At 36.5% G+C, this 21136-nt stretch overlaps 1 protein-coding gene across 2 annotated transcripts in view; it reads left to right on the top strand.

Annotated features, from left to right (window-relative positions):
• Positions 1-21136, top strand: part of ATAD2B (ATPase family AAA domain containing 2B) — a 151190-nt gene that overhangs the window by 28532 nt on the left and 101522 nt on the right. For both annotated transcript variants that reach the window (XM_082746565.1, XM_082746566.1), the window contains exons 3-9: positions 4637-4686; positions 5041-5194; positions 7406-7508; positions 8788-8896; positions 11470-11586; positions 13925-14000; positions 20448-20546. In XM_082746565.1, coding sequence (XP_082602691.1) covers positions 4637-4686; positions 5041-5194; positions 7406-7508; positions 8788-8896; positions 11470-11586; positions 13925-14000; positions 20448-20546 — 708 coding nt within the window. The remainder of the gene's footprint in view (positions 1-4636; positions 4687-5040; positions 5195-7405; positions 7509-8787; positions 8897-11469; positions 11587-13924; positions 14001-20447; positions 20547-21136) is intronic.

The raw sequence follows: 21136 nt of genomic DNA, 5'->3' as shown, positions 1-21136 counted from the left end.
TGATCCCGGGACTCGATCCGGGGACTCTGGGATCATGACCCAAGCCAAAGGCAGATGCTCAATGACTGAGCCACCAGGCGCCCTCAAAAACTGTTTTGGGAAGAAAGTTTTGCTTCCATTTAGGTGCCTTAGTGTGATACTCCTTTTTTGAAAAAATAGAGTATATTTTGAATAAAAAGCTCAAGAAATAATGAATACTAATAATGTATTTATATTTTGGTAGAATAACAGTTTAAAAGTTTTTGAGTTAAATTTTCATCTAAGAATGCAAGTGCTACACTGTTAGAATGTTTTTGTGCTTTGTTTTTTTTTAAGATTTTATTTATTTATTTGACAGAGATCACAAGTAGGCAGAGAGGCAGGCAGAGAGAGAGAGGGAGAAGCAGGCTCCCTGCTGAGCAGAGAGCCGGATGCAGGGCTTGATGTGGGGTTCGATCCCAGGACCCTGAGATCATGACCTGAACCGAAGGCAGAGGCTTTAACCCACTGAGCCACCCAGGCGCCCCTGTTTTTGTATTTTAGATGACTTGAAAAGAAGATACCATTTGACCTATTAGATTCAACAGAATTGAATTTTGAGGGAGGCTTGTAGTTAAAAAATTTTAGATTTTGAGGTAGTATAAATACAAAAATCAGGATTTATATGGAAGCTTGTATTTGTTTTTAATGTCATGAGACTGAGAATTCCGATTCCTTTATTTTGGTTATCTAAGGTCTTATGAGGATCTAAAGTAAAATTATTAAGGTTCTTTTACAAAAGTACTTTGTTACAGATGTAATTCATTTGGGGGAAAAGTGAATATAGGTAAGGATTAGTATTCACTGAAAAATAATGAATCCTAAATGACTTTGTAAAGACTACTAAATTTTAATTTTTTAATTTTTAAATTTTTTCCAGAGAGAGAGAGAGATTGATTGATTGAGTATCAGCAGGTGGGGAGGGACAGAGGGGGAAGGAGAGAGAGAATCTTTTAAAAATTAAATTAAATTTTATTTCATTTTTAAAATTTAAATTCAATTAATTAACATCATGTAGGAGAGAGATAATCTTAAGCAGGCCAGTGCAGAGCCCAAACAGGGCTCAATCTCACAACCCTGAGATCATGACCTGAGCCAAAATCAAAGAGTAGGACACTTAACTGACTGAGCCATCCAGGTGCCCCAAGACTGCTAAATTTTTTTAAAAAATTACTGTTGCTTGGTGAAATCACTTTTCTTTTGAGAGCTCGGTAATCGGATGAAGATAGAAGTAAAAGTGGAACTAGAATTTTGAAGTTTTCATAAATGATTTGAAATAGATCATGAGTTTTCTTTTTAGGGAGAAATCTGGGCTCATATTTAAAGGCTCAAGTTTATCAACATAATTATTTTTTATAAAATAAGGATATTTTTGGTTAAAAATTTTACTATATATTCTTTATCTTATATGTAGAAATTCACAAATATCCATCCATGCTAGCCTAGATAGATGTCGTAGCTTATAAATATTTTGAGTAAATTTTTGTCAGCTGATACTTACTTAGCTACTATACATTTATTGAACTGGGATGCTGTGTATGTGTGGGCACATGCACATGTGTCTGTCTTTCTGTGTTGTTGGAGGAGGCACCCTAAAGAATGTGACATGCATTTAATGTCTCTAGAATAATAGAAACACATCCCCTAAGATATAAACAAAATTGAATCTTTGGTAAGACTAACTGTACACTTAAATATAGTATGTGTGAAAATTTTGTTTTTTTGGCCAGATGAGAGAATAATAAGGTTAGGCAGAAACGTAACCACTTGTTAAACCACTGAGGCACATTAGAATTGTAGGTAGTATTGGTTAAGGTCTTTCCAAACTGAGGCTTTTCCTGAAATGAAGTTTAAAACCCCTAAGTCACTAAATGCCTTGGATTTATGTGGGAAAGGGAGAATAAGTAATGATTGCTAGTAGCCTCATACTGCATTTCATTGGTAATATGCTCCAGATAACTAAAGGTGTGGAAAATTCTTTTTTTTTTTTTTAAAGATTTTATTTATTTATTTGAGAGAGAGAGTGTGAGTGAGGGATGGAGGGAGAAACAGATCCCTTGCTGAGCAGGGAACCCAATGCGGGGCTTGATCCTGGGACTCCAGACATGTCCAGGATCCTGCGACTCCAGGGTCATGATTCAAGCCGAAGGTAGATGCTTAACTCGGTCACCCAGATGCCCCAAGGTGTAGAAAATTCCAACATGATAATCATCTAATGTAAAAGTAATGCTGCCACCACTTAAGAAATTTAGGGAAAAAAAAAGAAAATAAATACAAAGTTTAGGAAACATAGATACAGGGAAATATCCCCCACCTACTTCCCTTTTTAAAAATAAACAAAGATTCATAATCATAAAAGATTTATTGGAGCTTTCATTTAAATAGTGAAGTCACCTAGTTACATTTTAAGTGATTAACTTTTGGGAACATTGATTTAAGAAACTTCTTTAGAGGGGCGCCTGGGTGGCTCAGTGGGTTAAGCCTCTGCCTTCGGCTCGGGTCATGATCTCAGGGTCCTGGGATGGAGTCCTACATTGGGCTCTCTGCTCAGCAGGGAACCTGCTTCCCTTCCTCTCTCTCTGCCTGCCTCTCTGCCTACTTGTGATTTCTCTCTCTGTCAAATAAATAAATAAATAATCTTTAAAAAAAAAAAAAAAAAAAAGAAAGAAACTTCTTTAGACATATATATTATTGTATAGGCAGACCAGTTCTTAAAATCCCAGTATTTTTTTTTTTCTCTTTCCATACTCAAGTGTTTAATATTATGTCTCTTTTTTGTTGTTCTTCGTCTTTATAAAGAGAAATGTTAATGGAAAAAGAATGACAATAATCTATGATTCTAAGATAATTGGTTTAATTAAAGAATAAGTTTTTATTTTTTCTTTTAAAACCGGTATTTCTTAAGCAACAAAATAAAAGCCAAGTAAGCATTATCTTCTTCAGAGTAACAAAAAGCTTATTGTGCTGTTTTTCTAGGGATGTTGCTATTGTTCAGAAAAGTTTTAGATTTCTTTTGTAGAGTGATTTCAGGGTTGGCATCTTAGGTTTTTGAATAATTTATGTACAATTTCAGTGGTTTGGTTTTGCATACACTAAAATTCACTTGGAACCAAGACATGTAAATAAACTGATCAAACTGAGTTAGTATTATGTTGGGTCCAAAGCCAAAGTATATTTATGAAGTAGTAAAATTGACTTTTCTGTGTGGTTTTAAGTGACTTCTAGAAAATTTGTTATGTATAATCTTCCAAGGAAAGATATGTTAATACACCAGTTTCAGTTACTTTATCTTTACTTTGTATACAAAGGTGCAAAAAATGAAATACTTTCCAAGGGGTAGCATATTAGAATGAGTTTTGTTGTTTTCTGGGGGCAAAGGGGACTGGAGTTTTTTGTTTTTGCGTTTTTGACAGTGTACATATAGCAGTTTGAGTTTTTGTGTATATCCTTTAGTCATCCTAGCTCTGACCTTTTTTAGGCAAGGGCTTTTATAATCAGGATTTAATACTTAACATTTAAAATTTAGCATGAGGAGTGCTGGAGTAACCCAAAACGTTAGAATATTTTAGTTAAGAAAATTTGTACAAATAGGAGTGGATGATATAGGCTTCCAGTTATGGAATAAGTAAGTCATGGGGATGTAAGGTATAGCATGGGGAATATAGTTAGTCAGTGGTATTGTAATAGCATTCTGTGATGACAGATGGGAGCTACACTTGTGGTGTGCACAGCATGATGTATAGGCTTGTTGAATCATGGAGTTACGCACCTGAAACTAATGTAACATTGTGTATTAAGTATAATTCTATTAAAAGAAAATTTTGTGCTGATGATATAGATAATAGGAGATAATCACATATTCACTATTTTCTAAATGAGCCCTTTCCCTTTTTTTAATTTTTGAAAATGATAATCATTGGGTATTTAAAAACTACCTTAGTAAGTTTACATCGACAGTTCTTTTATTATGTAGCAATTTAGGTTTTTTTGACTTTCTGATAATACAAAAGAATACTGTGAATTTTTTCAAGTCTTCATGTTTTGATGGTCATAAGTATCTCTTACTGAATTAACATTTACTTTCCTTCACCTAAAAGGGAGAATTATACAATGACTATTTTGAGAAATTAGCTATTCTCATTTGTCAGGTTAGAATGTGTAATAAAATATTTTGGAGAAATTATTAAATGGTATTGCTGTTCAAGGACTTTATTTTTCCTACAGTTTATTGTTTGAATAAATTTGTCATTGTTTGATTTTTATTTTCTTAACCAAAACCAATAATAAATGTCTGTGACCTTTGCTGCTGCTTATATCAGTTAACTTTATGGTACATGTTGAGCTTCAGCCTCTCTGGAATTTATAGAGTTGAAGACAGAGTAAATTCAGTTTATAATCTGTTATTAAAGCTTTTCTTGAAGTAATGAAGTGAGTCATTGCAAGTATATGTTATTAGTTGGTATATTACCAATCTTAGAGTAAAATAATGTCATCTTTACTCTGAAAAAAGTAATATTACTGACATTTTAAAGATTAAAATGATTCCACAAGTATTGCGTTTCTTGCTTCTTTAAATGAATGTTGATGTGTTTGCATATTAAATATAATTGTGTTCTAGGTTAACTTCTCAGCCTGGTGCTACATTACCAAACGGACATAGTAGCTTATGTGAGTATTCTGTTATGAAACTGGTTAGTATTGAAATTCTTACTCATGTTGTTAGTAAGTGTTAAAGTGGGGTAAAATTTACTAGTATGTTCAGCATATAGTTGGAAATGACTGGATTTCCATGTCATACTGAATACTTATGTAATTGTTAAATGTTGAGAAATCAGTACAAATGAAATTATTTAAATTACTGTGACAGATTATAAATAGTTATCAAAATTTTAAGTTATTGGATATTAAAGCCATTTAAGAGGTTATGTTAAATTTTTATACTCTTTTAAAAGTAATTTTTGATGTATCTTTTTTTCTTTTCATACTCTGTACTTTGAAATGTAAATCTCTCTCTTCTTGTAGCCCTTCGGAGCCATCCCCTTCGAGGGGAAAAGAAGGGAGATGGGGACCTTTCTTGTATAAATGGTGACATGGAAGTCAGAAAAAGTTGTCGTTCCAGGAAAAACAGATTTGAAAGCGTGAACCAGAGTTTGTTATTTGATCAACTAGTAAATAGGTATGAATGCTTATAAACAGTTTAATTTAATTAATTGATTTATCAGATTTTAAAATTTCAAAGTCAGATTTCAAGAAAAATCAGTCATTTTTAAGCTATTTATTTATTTATTTATTAAAAGATTTCATTTATTTATTTGACACAGAGAGAGAGGTCACAAGTAGACAGAGCAGCAGGCAGAGATGGGGGGGTAGCAGGCTCCCCACTGAGCAGAGGGCCTGATGTGGGGCTCGATCCCAGGACCCTGAGATCATGACCCAAGCTGAAGGCAGAGGCTTAACCCACTGAGCCGCTCAGGTGCCCCCTAGTTATGTTTCAAAAAATAACTTAAGCACTGACTTGATAATAAATGCAATTATTATTATTTTTTTTTATTTTTTATTTTTTAAAGATTTTATTTATTTATTTGACAGAGAGAAATCACAAGTAGATGGAGAGGCAGGTAGAGAGAGAGAGAGGGAAGCAGGCTCCCTGCTGAGCAGAGAGCCCGATGCGGGACTCCAATCCAGGACCCTGAGATCATGACCCTGAGATCATGACCTTAAGGCAGCAGCTTAACCTACTGAGCCACCCAGGCGCCCCATAAATGCAATTATTTTAAACTTAATTTGAATTAATAGTGGTTAGCAATAATTTATCAGTTTCTAGTCCATTTACTGGATTTAGTAGTTTATGTGATAGTTTAATTTTTCTCATCCTTTTTAAGTTTATGCATAAACAATATAAAAAATTTTATTCTCTTTACTCTTATAGTTTTTTAATATTTGCTAATTAACAATTGTTTCTGACAGTTTTCAAGCAACATTAATTTCCATTGTTGATGTGTAGTAAGTAACTTTTCTTTAGTCAAGATTTTGAATTAATGGTCTTTTGAGACTGGGTATATGGGAAACAGTGAATGAGCCTAGCAGATTGCTCAGTATCTCCATACAGTGAAATTTTACTCTTCTCAGATGATAAATTATCCTTCTTAATCCTTGCAGTGATCAAGAGAGAAGGGAGGTCAGTGTAATCCCTGTTTTATAAGAGAGGAAATTATATTCTATACTGGTAATGTCAAATTCAAATATTAGTTATTATTTGTTAAGTACTTTGATCATTATCTGGACAATACAGTAAGTGGTATATAAATGTGTTTAAAAGATAAAATGTGGTTCAGCCTGCCTGTGCTGGCATGCTCTTTCTCTCTTTCTCTGGCAAATAAATAAATAAAATCTAAAAAAAAAAAAAAGATTAAAAGATAAAATGTGGTAATGTGAGCCTGTATTTCGTGGAGGTCAGTGTTTTCTAATTTTTAAAATTACCTGTTCAGTTAACTTAATGTAGGTTTTAAACTTTTTTTAACTAGGCTCCATGCCCAGCGTGGAGCCCAACACAGGTCTTGAACTCATGACTCCGAGATCAAGACCTGCGCTGAAATCAAGTCAGATGCTTTACTAACTGAGCCAGACAGGTGTCCCTGGCTTTAACCATTTTTTTTTTTTATTTTGCCTTCCTCCCCGCTAGCTTTAAACCTTTTTTTTTTTTTTTTAAGATTTTATTTATTTATTTGACAGAGATCACAAGTAGGGAGAGAGGGGGAAGCAGGCTCTCTGCTCAGAGAGCCTGATGTGGGCATAATCCGTGTCATGGGATTATACCCTAAGCCGAAGGCAGAAGCTTTAACCCACTGAGCCACCCAGGCACCCCTAGCTTTAAACTTTTTATAGATTCTTTATCCTATAAATTTTCTTAACACAATCTTCAAATAAAAATATTGAAATTTTTTTTTTGGTCTTAGATCTGGTAGTCAGTTATTTATAGTGGCATTGTGGAGTTAAATATTTGTAGTATTACAGATTTTATTTTTAAAGCAATCTTGACACTCAACATAGGGCTTAAACTTAAAGCTCTAAGATCAAGAATCGCATGCTCTACTGACTGAGCCAGCCAGGTGCCCCAAATATTTGGAGTATTATAAACAAATGTTCTGTTTCACAAGTTTTATTATAGCAATTATATTAAGGTAAAAGATGTTCTGGATTTTGGGGGGCATTATCTTCATTTATTTTTTCTCATCATAGCACATATGGGGCATTATCTTCTGATGGATGCTGATTCAGAAAGTTATTTAATTGGTTCAATGTACAGTTACATATCAGGTAATTATGCTTTGATGAAGAGCTCTTTCACATGTCTGACACATTTTTTGGTTTTATTCTGTGATTGTAGTACTGCTGAAGCTGTACTACAGGAAATGGACAACATTAACATCAGACGGAATCGTCGGTCAGGAGAAGTAGAACGACTTAGAATGTGGACTGATACAGAATTTGTGAGTATATTAACTTTAACAACCTTGGCAAATATTTTGGTTTTTTGGTTGCGGAATTCAAAGGGAGGATGAGCAGCATTTGGATTTTCTTGAATTAACAGATTTGTTCCTTTCTTTTTTCCACTTTAGTTAGGGATTTTATGTTTTCTTCTGTCCTTACTCTGCTTTCCACAACCTTCCCCAAAAGACCCTTTTGTCAGAAGAATCATCTTAACAGTACCACTTTGGGGTCGCCTGGGTGGCTCAGTGGGTTAAGCCTCTGCCTTCGGCTCAGGTCATGATCTCAGGGTCCTAGGATCGAGCCCCTCTCAGGCTCCCTGCTTAGCAGGGAACCTGCTTCCCCCCTCTGTCTCTCTGCTTGCCTCTCTGCCCACTTGTGATCTCTCTCTGTCAAATAAATGGATGAAATCTTTTTTGTTGTTGTTGTTGTTCAAAGATTTTATTCATTTATTTGACAGACAGAGATCACAAGTCCCAGAGAGGCAGGTAGAGAGAGAGGAGGAAGCAGGCTCCCCGCTGAGCAGAGAGCCCAATGCGGGGCTCGATCCCAGGACCCTGAGATCATGACCTGAGCTGAAGGCAGAGGCTTTAATCCACTGAGCCACCCAGGCGCCCCTGAATGGATGAAATCTTAAAAAAAAAAAAAAAGAAAAGTACCAGTCTGATTGTTAACTCTGCTGATTTGAACCTTTAATGTTCTTTTTATTGTGTACTGAATTAATTAAAAATACCTTGACCTTCATAATCTGGTTTCAGCTTTATCTTCTCACACACCATTGCCCAGATATAAATAAATCATTCTTGTTCCTTTATCCTTAACCACTGGTAATAGTTCTGGTTAGGGACTGCTGCAATCCTACCTTTGTTTCAAGGTTCATCTCAAATGCTGCCTCCCTTCCCTTCCCTTAGCAACAAGAGGATCATCTCTCTGAATTCTATGGTACATTGTACCTTTCTTTATGGCATTTAGTTTGTTTTACTTTGTTTTATAGTTACCTGTGACTTGTCTTATTCCATCTTACTAGGCTGTAATTTGCTTCAGGGAGAAAGTATGTTCATGGCATTGGAGTTTTAAATTTTCAAATATTTTATACATTTGTTTTATTTTTCCTTTTGTCCCTTGCATTTATTGAATTCAGGAACCTCCATTTTTTCATGAGTCTGTGCCTTCAAATAGGTCCTGAGTAAATTTTCAAGAGTGGTCTTATACCATTGGGTTAATGGTATTCATGGATAGGAATAAAATCCACGTTAATCGACAGCTTTCTGTCTTTAAAAGGAAAACATGGATATGTATTCAAGAGTGAAAAGGCGAAGAAAATCACTGAGAAGAAATAGTTATGGGATACAGAATCATCATGAGGTCTCCACTGAGGGTGAAGAAGAAGGTTTGTAAAGTACCTTATGAAGTAAATACTACAAAGTTGAGGTGGGAGGGAGGAACAATGTGTGAGGTAATAATATGCATAATACTGCTGGATGGGTGATTTTTGGCTTTAGAGGTCTATATTGTATAATTTGGAATAATTTTTATTTGGCACTCTGAGTTTTTACCTTCACCTTGAAAAATGCCTTTATACTATCGCCATTACATAATTTATTAGTAGTCCTCCCGAGACCTAATCTGGTGTGACATTTGCCATGGACTGATTTGTTATTAGGTGAGGCCTCTTTTGTGTTTCGATAGATAGCTTCTAACTGGAAGCCTCTATCCATAGTCACTTTCTGTCTATATCCTCTGAATCTCTGTGATTATTTGGGTCCCAAATTTAGTTATGGACCGAGAAGTAAATAGTGACATTCAGAGAAAGAGGGCCTGCTACTGTTAGTGGAATAGGTTGTACTGCTCTTTTCTGAGGCTTGTCTGGGTTCTGAATTGAAGAGCCCTGGCTGAATTTTTAGGGTTGGAGCTGGGAACATGATGGAAGTAGCTTTGCCCCCAATCAGTGACTAGTAAGTACACCTATAGAACTCAATTCTGTAGGTGTTAATTTTTATTGAAATGGGTTTTCAGAAGATTCCATGTATTGTAAATACAGGATAGTTGTATTTTACCAGGAAATCTTACCAGTTCCTATTATTTGTATAGCTTAGATGGAGAAGATGGGTTTTTTTTCTCAAATTCTCTAATATATTATTAGCGAGTTCTGAAGAGCTGATATTTCTAACGAAGGTACTTTATTGAGCAAATATTATTGTTGTTACAGCTAGAACCTCTATATTACTTCCTTTGGAGAAAATCAGTATAGGTGAGACAGATTTATAATGTGACTTTTACCTTTTCATTAACTAAACACCTTTGTAGAGTTTTCATAGTAGATTTGCCATGTATAGAATTTCTTCCTACAATATTGTTGTGCAGGTGTTTCTCAAAATGTAATATTTTTTGAGGATTTAGAGAGACTTAACTTTATTTATTTAGAGAATAATATTGTATCTACTGATTTTCTCTAGAACTTAATAATAAAAATTTTTATAAACTTGGAATAAGCTTTCAGATGTCATTATTAAAATGTGAAGTCCTTTGCATTTTTAGTCTCCTATTTCACTCAGTATTACTGGTGGTTTTAAAATTTTTCCTGTTCCTTAATATGGTTGTGTTGTGTTGACAATTCCTGTGGCTAAAAAGTTAATCACAAAGTATATTGGATTTGGGGACCATAAGCAAGTAAATTTTTATCAGATTTTAATTTAATTTAATTTATTATTATTTTTAAAAGATTTTATTTTTAAATAATGTCTACACCAAACATGGGGCTTGAATTAAAAAACCTGAGATCAAGAGTTACATGCTCTACTGACTGAGCCAGCCAGGCACCCCACCTCAGATGTTTATTTTAAACTGTAAATTTGGGTTCCCCAGGTCGCTCAGTCTGTTAAGCATCTGCCTTAGGCTCAGGTCACTATCCTGGAGTCCCAGGATTGAGCCCCATATTGGACTCCCTGCTCAGCAGGGAGTCTGCTTCTCCCTCTGCCCCTTATCCTGCTCATGTGCTCTCTAACTCTTTCAAATAAATAAAATTAAAAAGTATATAGATACACATATATATGTAATAAATAGTGGTTTGGCTGTAACTATGGTATGACATCTATCTACAGTTTATTTTTTTTTTAATTTTATTTTTTTGAGAGAGAGAGAGAGAGACAGACAGAGAGAATGAGACTGAGAGCATGAGTAGGGAGGAGAGGGAGAAGCAGGCTCCCTGTGGAGCAGGGAGCCCGAAGTGAGGCTTGATCCCAGGATCCTGATATTATGACCTGAGATGAAGGCAGACGCTTTACCTACTGAGCCACCCAGGTGTCCCCAGCCAAAGCACTTTTTAAAAATAAACTTTCAGGACTTATAGTACATTATAATTTATTTTTTAAGTATATAGTTAGGCAAATCATAAAGTGATCATTTATGTCAAGAAATAAACCATTAATACCCCAGAAATCGGCTTCATGCTCCCTCATAATTCCTACCTGCATTTTCCTACCAAAATAGAACTAATTTGTGCTTATCTGTCGTCAGCAGGCCTCAGAAACCATTATACTGCCAAAAAAAATTGCTCTTGCTGTAACATTAGTAATTACCTTGTAAGCATATTTTTTTGAGCTACCAAGTGGTATTTGGATACTAACCTTATTTACTGGTGGGTAACTGGCCATTAAATGAAGTTTGATCAAGTCAAATTTTGATTTATCTTCTATTACTGTTTTGTATGACCAAAGATCATAAGTATACCTAGGTTATTTAGCAGAGAGCTATATTATTTGTAGGAAAGGCATTTTTAAAAAATACCTGTCTGGTTGATTTTTAATTGTATTGATATATGCTGTATAATAAAATGTTGACACTTTAAAATGTCAACTGTGCTGAGAGTAAAAGACAAAATATAAATAAATACTCATTTCTAGAGTGAACCAGTCCTTGTGGATTAAAACAATGATTCTTTTCTTTAATGTGGGGGAAAACTAGAATCTCAAGAGGAGGATGGAGATATAGAAGTTGAAGAGGCGGAAGGAGAAGAAAATGATAGACCATATAATTTGAGACAAAGGAAAACAGTGGATCGATACCAAGCACCTCCAATAGGTAAGAGATGCTGAAGAACTTCTTTTGTAGTTGAGCAGCTTATTCTACTTCACCTCTTTAAAAAAATAAGTGCTGCTAAATTCAGAGATTTTATTTTTAAGTGATCTCTACATCCTGTGTGAGGCTTGAATTCACAACCCCAAGAGTTGCATGCTCTACCAGCTTAGCCAGCCAGGCACCTCCAGTTTTGCTGAATTTAGAAGAATGGAATCTCTTGTAGTTCCATTTATCTGTTTTTTTGTTTTTGTTTTTGTTTTTTTAAAGATTTTATTTTTATTATTCATTTGACAGACAGAGATCACAAGCAGGCAGAGAGGCAGGCAGAGAGAGAGGAGGAAGCAGGTTCCCGATGTGGGGCTCGATCCCAGGCCCCTGGGATCATGACCTAAGCCAGAGGCAGAGGCTTTAACCCACTGAGCCACCCAGGTGCCCCTGTATTTATAGGGATTATGCAGTCACCACACTGTCTAATTCCAGTGGTGGAATTATTATTTCTTCACTTTCATACCCTCAGACCTTGGCAACCACTAATGTACTTTCTGTCTATAGATTTGCCTTTATGTGACCTTTTGTGTCTAACTTCTTTCACTTAGCATAATGTTTTTAAGGAAGGACTGAGATATTTATATGAGATAGTTATACTTTGTTTGTTTAAAGATTTTATTTATTTGAGAGAGAGAGAGCGAGCGAGCACGAGTGGGGTGAGGAGTAGAGGGAGAAGCAGACTCCCTGCTTACTAGAGATCCTGATGTGGGACTCCATCTTGGGACTCCGGGATCGTGCTTAACTGAGTGAGCCACCCAGGCACCCCAATACTTAAACTCTTATGCTCTAAAATGATGATTGAATCTCTGAAAGGGGTGGGTCGGAGTTATCTTACTAGAGGCTTGCCTCTAGTTGATGCAGATTGGTATGCAGACATTACACCAGGTAGGAGTCACTGTCACAGATAGCCCTGTTGATAATGGGGGAGATATGTAAAGATAGAAAAAAGATTGTGAACCATTTTTATAGATAAAAGAAATCTTTATTGGGGAATAATTGAAATGCAGTGTATTGCAGGTACACATATTTAATATGTACAGTTTGGCAAATTGGACATACCTTAGGTACGTACCTATGAAACTGTCATCACCATCAAGATACTGAACATGTCTATCAACCCCCCAAATATCTTGTTGCCTGTTTGTAATCTGTTTCTAACCTTCTGGAACTATCTCCATCCCAGTCCTTGAGAAGGCACTGATCTCATCTGCTTTCTCTAACTGTAGATGAGTTCACATTTTCTTGAATTTTGTGTACAATATATACTCTTTTTTGTCCAACTTCTTTCACTCAGCATAATTTTTAGACTCATCCATGTTGTTGAAAATAATACCAGTGTGTTTCTTTTTATTACCAAATAGCATTCCATTGTATGGCTATATCACAAATTGCTTATTCATTCATTTGTGGATGAACATTTAGACTGTTGACATTTTTAGTGTTTTGCTGTTACAGATTTCTTATGAACATTCATGTGCAAGTCTTTGGACATATTGTTTCATTTTTCATAAACACTGAGGAGTAGAATGGTTGGGTTTGTTATTAGGTTTATGTTTAATGTGCTAAGAAATTGCCAGACTGTTTTCCAGAGTGATTGTACCACTTACATTCTCCCTAAGAGTACATGAGAGTCCAGTTGCACCATTCTGTTGCCACATACTTGGTATGGTCCGTTTTTGAAATTAATTTTAATACATATTTACTGTAGTTTAAATGTCCATTTCCCAAGTGATGTTGAGCATCTTTATCATCTTTATGTGCTGCTTTGCCAGCATTATCGCTGGTGAAATGTCTGTTCATATCTCTTGCTTTTTTTTTCAATGAGTTGTTTATTTTTTCAGTACTGAGTTTTAAGAGTCCTATGTATTGTGGCAATCAGTTCTTTATCTGATACATGATTTGCAAATATTTTCTTTGTGTGTAGCTTGTTTCCTTTAATTTCTTGATAGTGTCTTTCAAAGAGCAGAATTTGTAATTTTGATGAACTCCAATATATTACGTTTTTTAATGGATTATGCTTTTGGTGTGGTATCCAAAAAAATCTTTGTTTAACCCAAGATGATGAAGATTTAATTTAACATCTTTTGAGAAAGTTTGTTTGCAATTTATGCTATTATTTGCTACAAAGTTTTTATTTTTGCTGTACTCCTTCTAGATAGCATTTGGAACTTGAACACACAAGACTCACTTCTATTCAGAAAGTAAACAGAAGTAATTTCTATTCCTTTAATACATCAGTTTATCAATTTATCGTTAGTTATTTCTTTGCGGTCTTTTTTTCTTTTTCTTTAAGTACCGGCTCATCAAAAAAAGAGGGAAAACACACTGTTTGATATTCACAGATCTCCAGCAAGAAGAAGCCATATCAGGTATGTTTTGCTGGTTTTCAAAAGAGGAAAAATTTATATCAGTTATTTAGATATATTCTTTAAATAATACATTACGAAATGTCTTATAACTAGAATATAGGTATTGATGGTGTTGATAATGTCAATGAGGAACTAAATGGTATCTTTCTTTAAGGACTAGTAGTTATTATCTTACATGTGACTGTTCTCTTCCTGGTTTAGTTTGCTTGGAATAGTTACTGTTTTAACAATTATGTTCTCTACAGCTACATAGCTCTTTGGTGATCTACTTGTGTAGAGTTGAATCTAAACAACTCACATTGCTTTCACTTGAAACAGTGGTTCAGTTAGTCTTTCCTGTTTTTTCCCTTTTCCCCTTTCTTTCTTTTTTTTAAAGATTTTATTTATTTGAGACAGAGAGCATTAGCCAGTGCACACATGAGTAGGGGAGGGTTGTCACAGAGTAAGAGGGAGAAGCCGACTCCCTGCTGAGTAGGGAGCCTGATTCAGGGCTCCATCCCAGGACCCAGAGATCATGACCTGAGCTGAGGGCAGCCGATGAACGACAGAGCCACCCAGGCACCCCTTGTTGGCCATTTTTATATCTTCTTTGTAAAGATTTCTGCTTAAATTTCTGCCCTCTTAAAATGGAGTTGTTTGCCTTCTTACTGAGTTTTAAGTTTTAAAAATATATTCTAAACATAAATCTTTTGTCACATGTACATATTACAAGTGTTTGCTCCATCATTTGACTTGGCTATTTGTTCTCAAAATGATGTTTTGAAGAGCAAATGTTTAAAAAATTTTTTAAATGAATTTTTAGTTTTGGAACAATTTTTGCTTTGCAGAAAATTTGCAAAAATAGTATAGGTTTCCCTTAAACCTCTTACCCAGTTTGTTGTTGTTGTTGAATATTTTATTTATTTATTTATTTGACAGAGGGAGACGCAGTGAGAGAGGGAACACAAGCAGGAGGAGTTTGAGAGGGAGAAGCAGGGAGCACAATGCGGGGCTTGAGCCCAGGACCCCTGGCATCATGACCTGAGCCGAAAGCAGACTTTTCACAATTGAGCCACACAGGCGCCCCCCTCTTACCCAATTTCTGTCATTGCTAACATGTTGTGGCATGTTTGTTAAAACTAAAAAGTGATATTGGTACATAACTACTTACCAGCCTTCAAGGTTTATTTGGATTTTAATAGTTTTTTCATTAATGTTCCTTTCTGCTGCAGAATACAAATGAGGGTACCACCATATTACATGTAGTTGTCATGTCCCCACAGTCTCCTCTGGTCTGTGACAGTTTTTTGTCTTCCTTATTTTTCACGATTTTGATAATCTTGATGAATCCTATCCCTGTATTTTTTTTTTTTTAAGATTTTATTTATTTGTCAGAGAGAGAGCGCGAGCGAAAGTGAGCACAGGCAGACAGAGTGGAAGGCAGAGTCAGAGGGAGAAGCAGGCTCCCTGCGGAGCAAGGAGCCCGATGTGGGACTCGATCCCAGGATGCTGGGATCATGACCTGAGCCGAAGGCAGCTGCTTAACCAACTGAGCCACCCAGGCGTCCCTATATTTTTTTTTTTAATTTAAGATTTTATTTATTTATTTGTCAAAGAGAGAAAGAGCACAAGGAGGGGGAATGGCAGGCAGAGAGAGGAAATAGGCTCCCTGCTGAGCAGGAGACTGATGCAGAACTTGATCTCAGGACCCTGGGATCATGACTTGAGCTGAAGACAGATGCTCAGCCGACTGAGCCACCCAGGCATCCCACTGTCCCTGTATCTTATGAAATGTCCCCCAGTCTGTCTAATCATGTTTTTCTCTAGGTCAGACTGGGGTTAGGATTTTTGGAAAGATTACCCAGGAGGAAAAGGATCCTTCTTGTTATATCACATCAAGGGGAAAATTATACCCATATGACATCAATGATAATGTTAAGTTAACCTTTATAACTTGGTTAGAGTTGTGTTTGCCATATTTTTCCACTGTAAAGGTACTGTTTTTCCATTTCCATATATATTTTTTAAATATAAACAAATTACTAAGTCTTGCACACCTTCAAGGAAAGGTAGTGGTTTGGAAATTAAGCTCTATTTCTTAGAGGGGGAGTGTCTACCTGTATTACTTAAAATTCTTTTGTAAGACATTGGCATCCTTCCCTTAAAAATATTTATTCAGTCATTTATATTAGTATGGATGCGTGCTTATTTGGTTTATACTTTGGGTTGTAATGAAATATTATGTTATTTTGTTGTTCAAATTGTACCTGCTTTACCCATTGTGTCCCTTTTACATTCCTCCATCGTTTTGTTTTTTGAGTACTTCCTTATTTTCTGTCATTACAGCATGTTTCAGGCTCATTGTAAACCTCTGTGCCCCAGCTCTAGGATAAGTCATCTCACTAAGGATCCCCATTTTTTTCTATTGGAGAATAATATTTAGGAGCCAGTATCTAGATACTATGTATGTTTGTACACAGGACCCTCTTGTAGATAGCTAGGTAATCTTACGTATGTACACTAACCTATGTTTACGGACACATTTATAATTGTTTCTGTACCCATCTTTATATTTAAGCTAAACATGAGTTCTTACTGAAGTGGGCCACTCTAATCCACTATCACAGAGTTTATTCTAATCTTTCTTGTTTATCTTGTAACTTTCAGACATTGAGAGGCCTGACTCCTACTTATCTACATCTCTTATTGGTTGTTTCAAATTTATATGAAGATCAGAATATCCATTTTTTAAAAATTTATTTATTCACTTGACAGAGGGAGAGATCACAAGTAGATAGAGAGGCAGGCAGAGAGAGAGAAAGAAGCAGGCTCCCCACCAAGCAGAGAGCCTGATGTGGGGCTCCATCCCAGGACCCCGAGATCATGACCTGAGCTGAAGGCAGAGGTGCAACCTACTGAGCCACCCAGTTGCCCCTGAAGGTAGACTCTTAACCAACAATCACCAGGTGCCCCTAGTTTGGATATTTTAGGTCCTTTGCATTTTCACTTAAATGTTGTAATCAGTTTGTTAATTCATTTCTTTCTTTTCTTTTTAAAAAAGTTAATTAATTAATTATGATCCCTGGGATCATGATCTGAGCTGAAGGCAGCTGCTTAATGACTGAGTCACCCAGGTGCCCCCAACATTTATTTTATTTTATTTTTTTTAGAGAGAGCACATGCACGTATGTGCATGTGAGTGGGGGAGGATGGGCAGAGGGAGAGAGAATCTTAAGCAGATTTCACGTGCAGTGTGAGCCCCATGCAGTACTCGATCTCAGAACCCCGAAATCATGAGCTGAGGCAAAATCAAGAGTCCGATGCTTAACCTACTGAGCTGCCCAGGTGTCCCTCTTTTTTTTTTTTGAAGTAATCTATACATGCACTGTGGGGCTTAAACTCCCAATTTGAGGTCAAGAGTCCAGTACTGGGGAAGCTGGGTGGCTCAGTGGGTTAAGCCTCTGCCTTGGGCTCAGGTCATGATCTCAGGGTACTGAGATCAAGCCCCAAATTGGGCTTTCTGCTTGGCGGGGAGCCTGCTTCTCCCCCTCTCTCTGCCTGCCTCTCTGCCTACTTGTGATCGATCTTTTTCTCTCTCTCTCTCTCTCTCTCTCTCTGTCAAATCAATCAATCAATCAATCAATCAGTCTTTAAAAAATAAAAGAATCCAGTGCTCCTCTGACTTAACCAGCCAGGCACTCCTGTTAATTCCTGCAGTAAAAGCCTGCTGGGGTTTTGTTTGGATTATATTAAAACTGTAGGTCAGTATGGGGAGAATCGATATTGTAATAATACTTAGTTTGCCAGTCCATAACATGTTATATCATTTCATTTAGTTAAGTCTTTTGAAATTTCTCTCAGCAGTGATTTGTAGTTTACATTGTAAAGGTTTTTCATGTCTTAAATTTATTTTTAAGTATTTCCTATTTTATGCTTCAGTGGAATTGCTTTTAAAAACTGTTTTCAGGATGCCTGGGTGGCTCAGTTGGCTGTAAATGTCTGTCTTCAGCTCAGATTCGTGATCCCAGATCCTGGGATGGAGTCCCACATGGTATCATACTCCATGTTCAGCAGTGGTCTGCTTCTCCCTCTGCCTGCCACTCCCCCTCTTGTGCGCACGCTCTCTCTGGCGAATAAATAAACAGAATCTGTAAAAAATATATATATGTATATTTTAAAAAACTCCTGCTTTCGGGGTAAATGGCTGGCTCAGTCAGAAGAGCATGTGACTCTTGATTTTGGGGTCATGAGTTCAAGCCTTACCTTGGGTGTAGAGATTACTTAAATGAATAAATAAAAACTTAAAAAAAAAAAACTGTTTAGAAAACCTACTTTCTAATTGTTTGCTACTAAGATTTAAAAATAGAATTGTTTTGTCTGTAAACTTTGTATTCTATGACCTTAGCAAATTTTGTTTTTAGTTCTAGTAGTTGTTTTGTAGATTACTGAGTATTTTCTGTATAAACCATATTGTCTGCAAGTAGAGACAGTTTCAGTCTCTGTGAGTTTTATTTCTTTCCTATTATAATGACTAGGGTCCTCTGTACAGTGGTGAATAGAAATTCTGAGAGTGGGTATCTTTGTGTCATACCTGTTTTTGGTATGACACAACGTTCACTATTTCTCCAGTAAGGAGGGTATTAGCTGAAGGATATTTGTTTATTTGTTTTGTTTTGAGGATTTGATTTATTTATTCGAGATGTGAGAGAGTACAAGAGGGGAGGTGGGGCAGAGTGAGAAGGAGAAGCAGGCTCCCCAGGTCCTGGGATCAAGCCCCGGGTGAGGCTCTCTGCTCAGCCAGGGAGCCTGCTTCTCTCTCCCCCTCTGTCTGCTGCTCCCCCTGCTTGGGCTCACTCTCTCCCTCTCAAATAAATAAATAAAATCTTAAAAAAAAAAAAAAACTTAAAAAAATTGAAATAGGGGCCTCTGGGTGGGTCAGTGGGTTAAGTCTCCGCCTTCGGCTCAGGTTATGATCTCAAGGTCCTGGGATTGAGACCCATATCGGGCTCTCTACTCTGCAGGGAGACTGCTTCCCCCTCTCTCTCTGCCTGCCTCTCTGCCTACTTGTGATTTCTCTGTCAAATAAATAGATGGAATCTTAAAAAAAAAAATTAAAATAAAATAAAAAGTAAAAAGAACGAGTAGAATGGAGAGAAGTGGATGTTTGTATCTTAACCTTAAAAGTCAGGTGTGAACAATGTGGAATTTAGGAAACAAAACAAATGAACAAAATAAAAGAGATAAACCAAAAGACAGACTCTTAACTATAGAGAATAAACAGATTATTTCCAGAGGGCAAGGGGGGATGGGTGAAATAGGTAAAGGGGATTAATATACACTTAGCTGTATGAGCACTCAGTAATATATAGAATTATTTTTAAACAATTTTTAATGATTTTATTTATTTATTTGTAAAAGAGAGAGCGCACAAGCAGGGAAAGCAGCCAGAGGGAGAAGCAGGCTCCCTATTGAGCAGGGAGCCAATGCAGGGGTTGATCCCAGGACTCTGGGATCATGACCTGAACAAAAGGAAGACGCTTAACAACTGAGCCACCCAGGCGTCCCTGTTTTACTTTAAATTTTTAAGATTTTATTTGTGAGTAATCTCTACACCCAATGTGGTACTCAAACTCACAACCCTGAGATCAAGACTTGTATGCTCTACTGATTGAGCCAGCCGGGTGCCCCTCTATCTTTTTGTATTGCTTGGACTGATAACATTTATAATATTTTTTCTGTGACACTTATTAAATCTTACTTGATTAATTTATTAGGTTAATTCTAAAAGTCAGAAACCAATTAATAGCTTTTACATTTCTTTGAATAATTACAGTGTTTTTCACTGTAGAGCCAAGTTGGGTGTTAGGATTAAATTTTGTTTTTGAAAATAATGTATTTATTTATTTGAGAGCAAGAGGGCAGGGGGAGGAGCAGAGGGGGAAGAAGAGGGAGAGGTAAGAATCCCAACCAGACCCCGCACTGAGTGCAGAGCCAGATGGAGCTCAATCCCACATGATCTCCCACGAGATCATGACCCCAGCCAAAACAACCAAAAGTCAGTGGCTCAGCCGACTGAACCACCTGTTTTTTTTTTTTTTTTAAAGTTTAAGTAATCTCTGTACCCCCTATGGGACTTGAAATCAGGGCCCTGAGATCAAGACTTGCATACTCTTCAGACTGAGCCCGCCAGGTGCCCCAACAGTGTATTTTTTTTTAAAACATTTATTTTTTTTTATTTTAAGATTTTATTTATTTATTTGACACAGAGATCACAAGTAGGCAGAGAGGCAGGCAGAGAGAGAAGGAAACAGGTTCCCTGCTGAGCAGAGAGCCTGATGCGGGGCTCGATCTCAGAACCCTGGGACCATGACCTGAGCTGAAGGCAGAGGCTTAACCCACTGCCAGCAGTGTATTTTTTAAAGCCATTTGCTGCTATAATGATTTTAAGGATTTTACTCTCTTTAATAGGAGAAAGAAGCATGCCATTCATAGTAGTGACACAACTTCTTCTGATGAAGAACGCTTTGAGAGGAGGAAATCAAAAAGCATGGCAAGAGCAAGAAATAGGTTAGTAAATATTTTATTGTTATATACATTATAGAAATAAGGAAGAACAGTCCTTTTTTGAATGGGATTCTTATCTGCACTAGTACTTAGCTAACACTGATGTTCAATACATATTTTAGACTAGGGTAATGCACTGACTTGGTTTTTAATTAGTAATTCTTAAAATAGAAATCTAATCTTGGGAAACTTCTTGTAAATTGTTTACTGTGTAACTACTCAGTGGAATGTAGGAACGTAAAGGAGAAAGAACCAAGGGGAAGAGGCCAACAACTACGGTAGTATTTCCTTGGTACCTTTCCTATAATCCAGATCCATTTAATGAGGCTGATTTTAAGTGTTTATAGTGATTACAGCACTCAGAGTAAGATTGGGTTTCTGTGGGTTTTGTTTTTTTTTTTTAAAGATTTTATTTATATAATTATTTGAGGGAGAACATGAGAAAGGGAGAGCTTGAGTGGGGGGAGAGAGGCAGAGAGAGAGGGAAAAACAGACTTCTTGTTGAGCAGGGAGCCTAATGCAGGGCTGATTCCAGGACCCTGAGATCATGACCCGAGATCATGACCATCACTTAACTGACTGAGCCACCCAAG

The sequence above is a fragment of the Mustela nivalis genome (assembly GCF_964662115.1).
Source record: "Mustela nivalis genome assembly, chromosome: 8".
NCBI lineage: Eukaryota > Metazoa > Chordata > Mammalia > Carnivora > Mustelidae > Mustela > Mustela nivalis.
The sequence above is the reverse complement of the archived record's forward strand: the minus strand, read 5'-3'. Positions and strand labels throughout refer to the sequence as shown.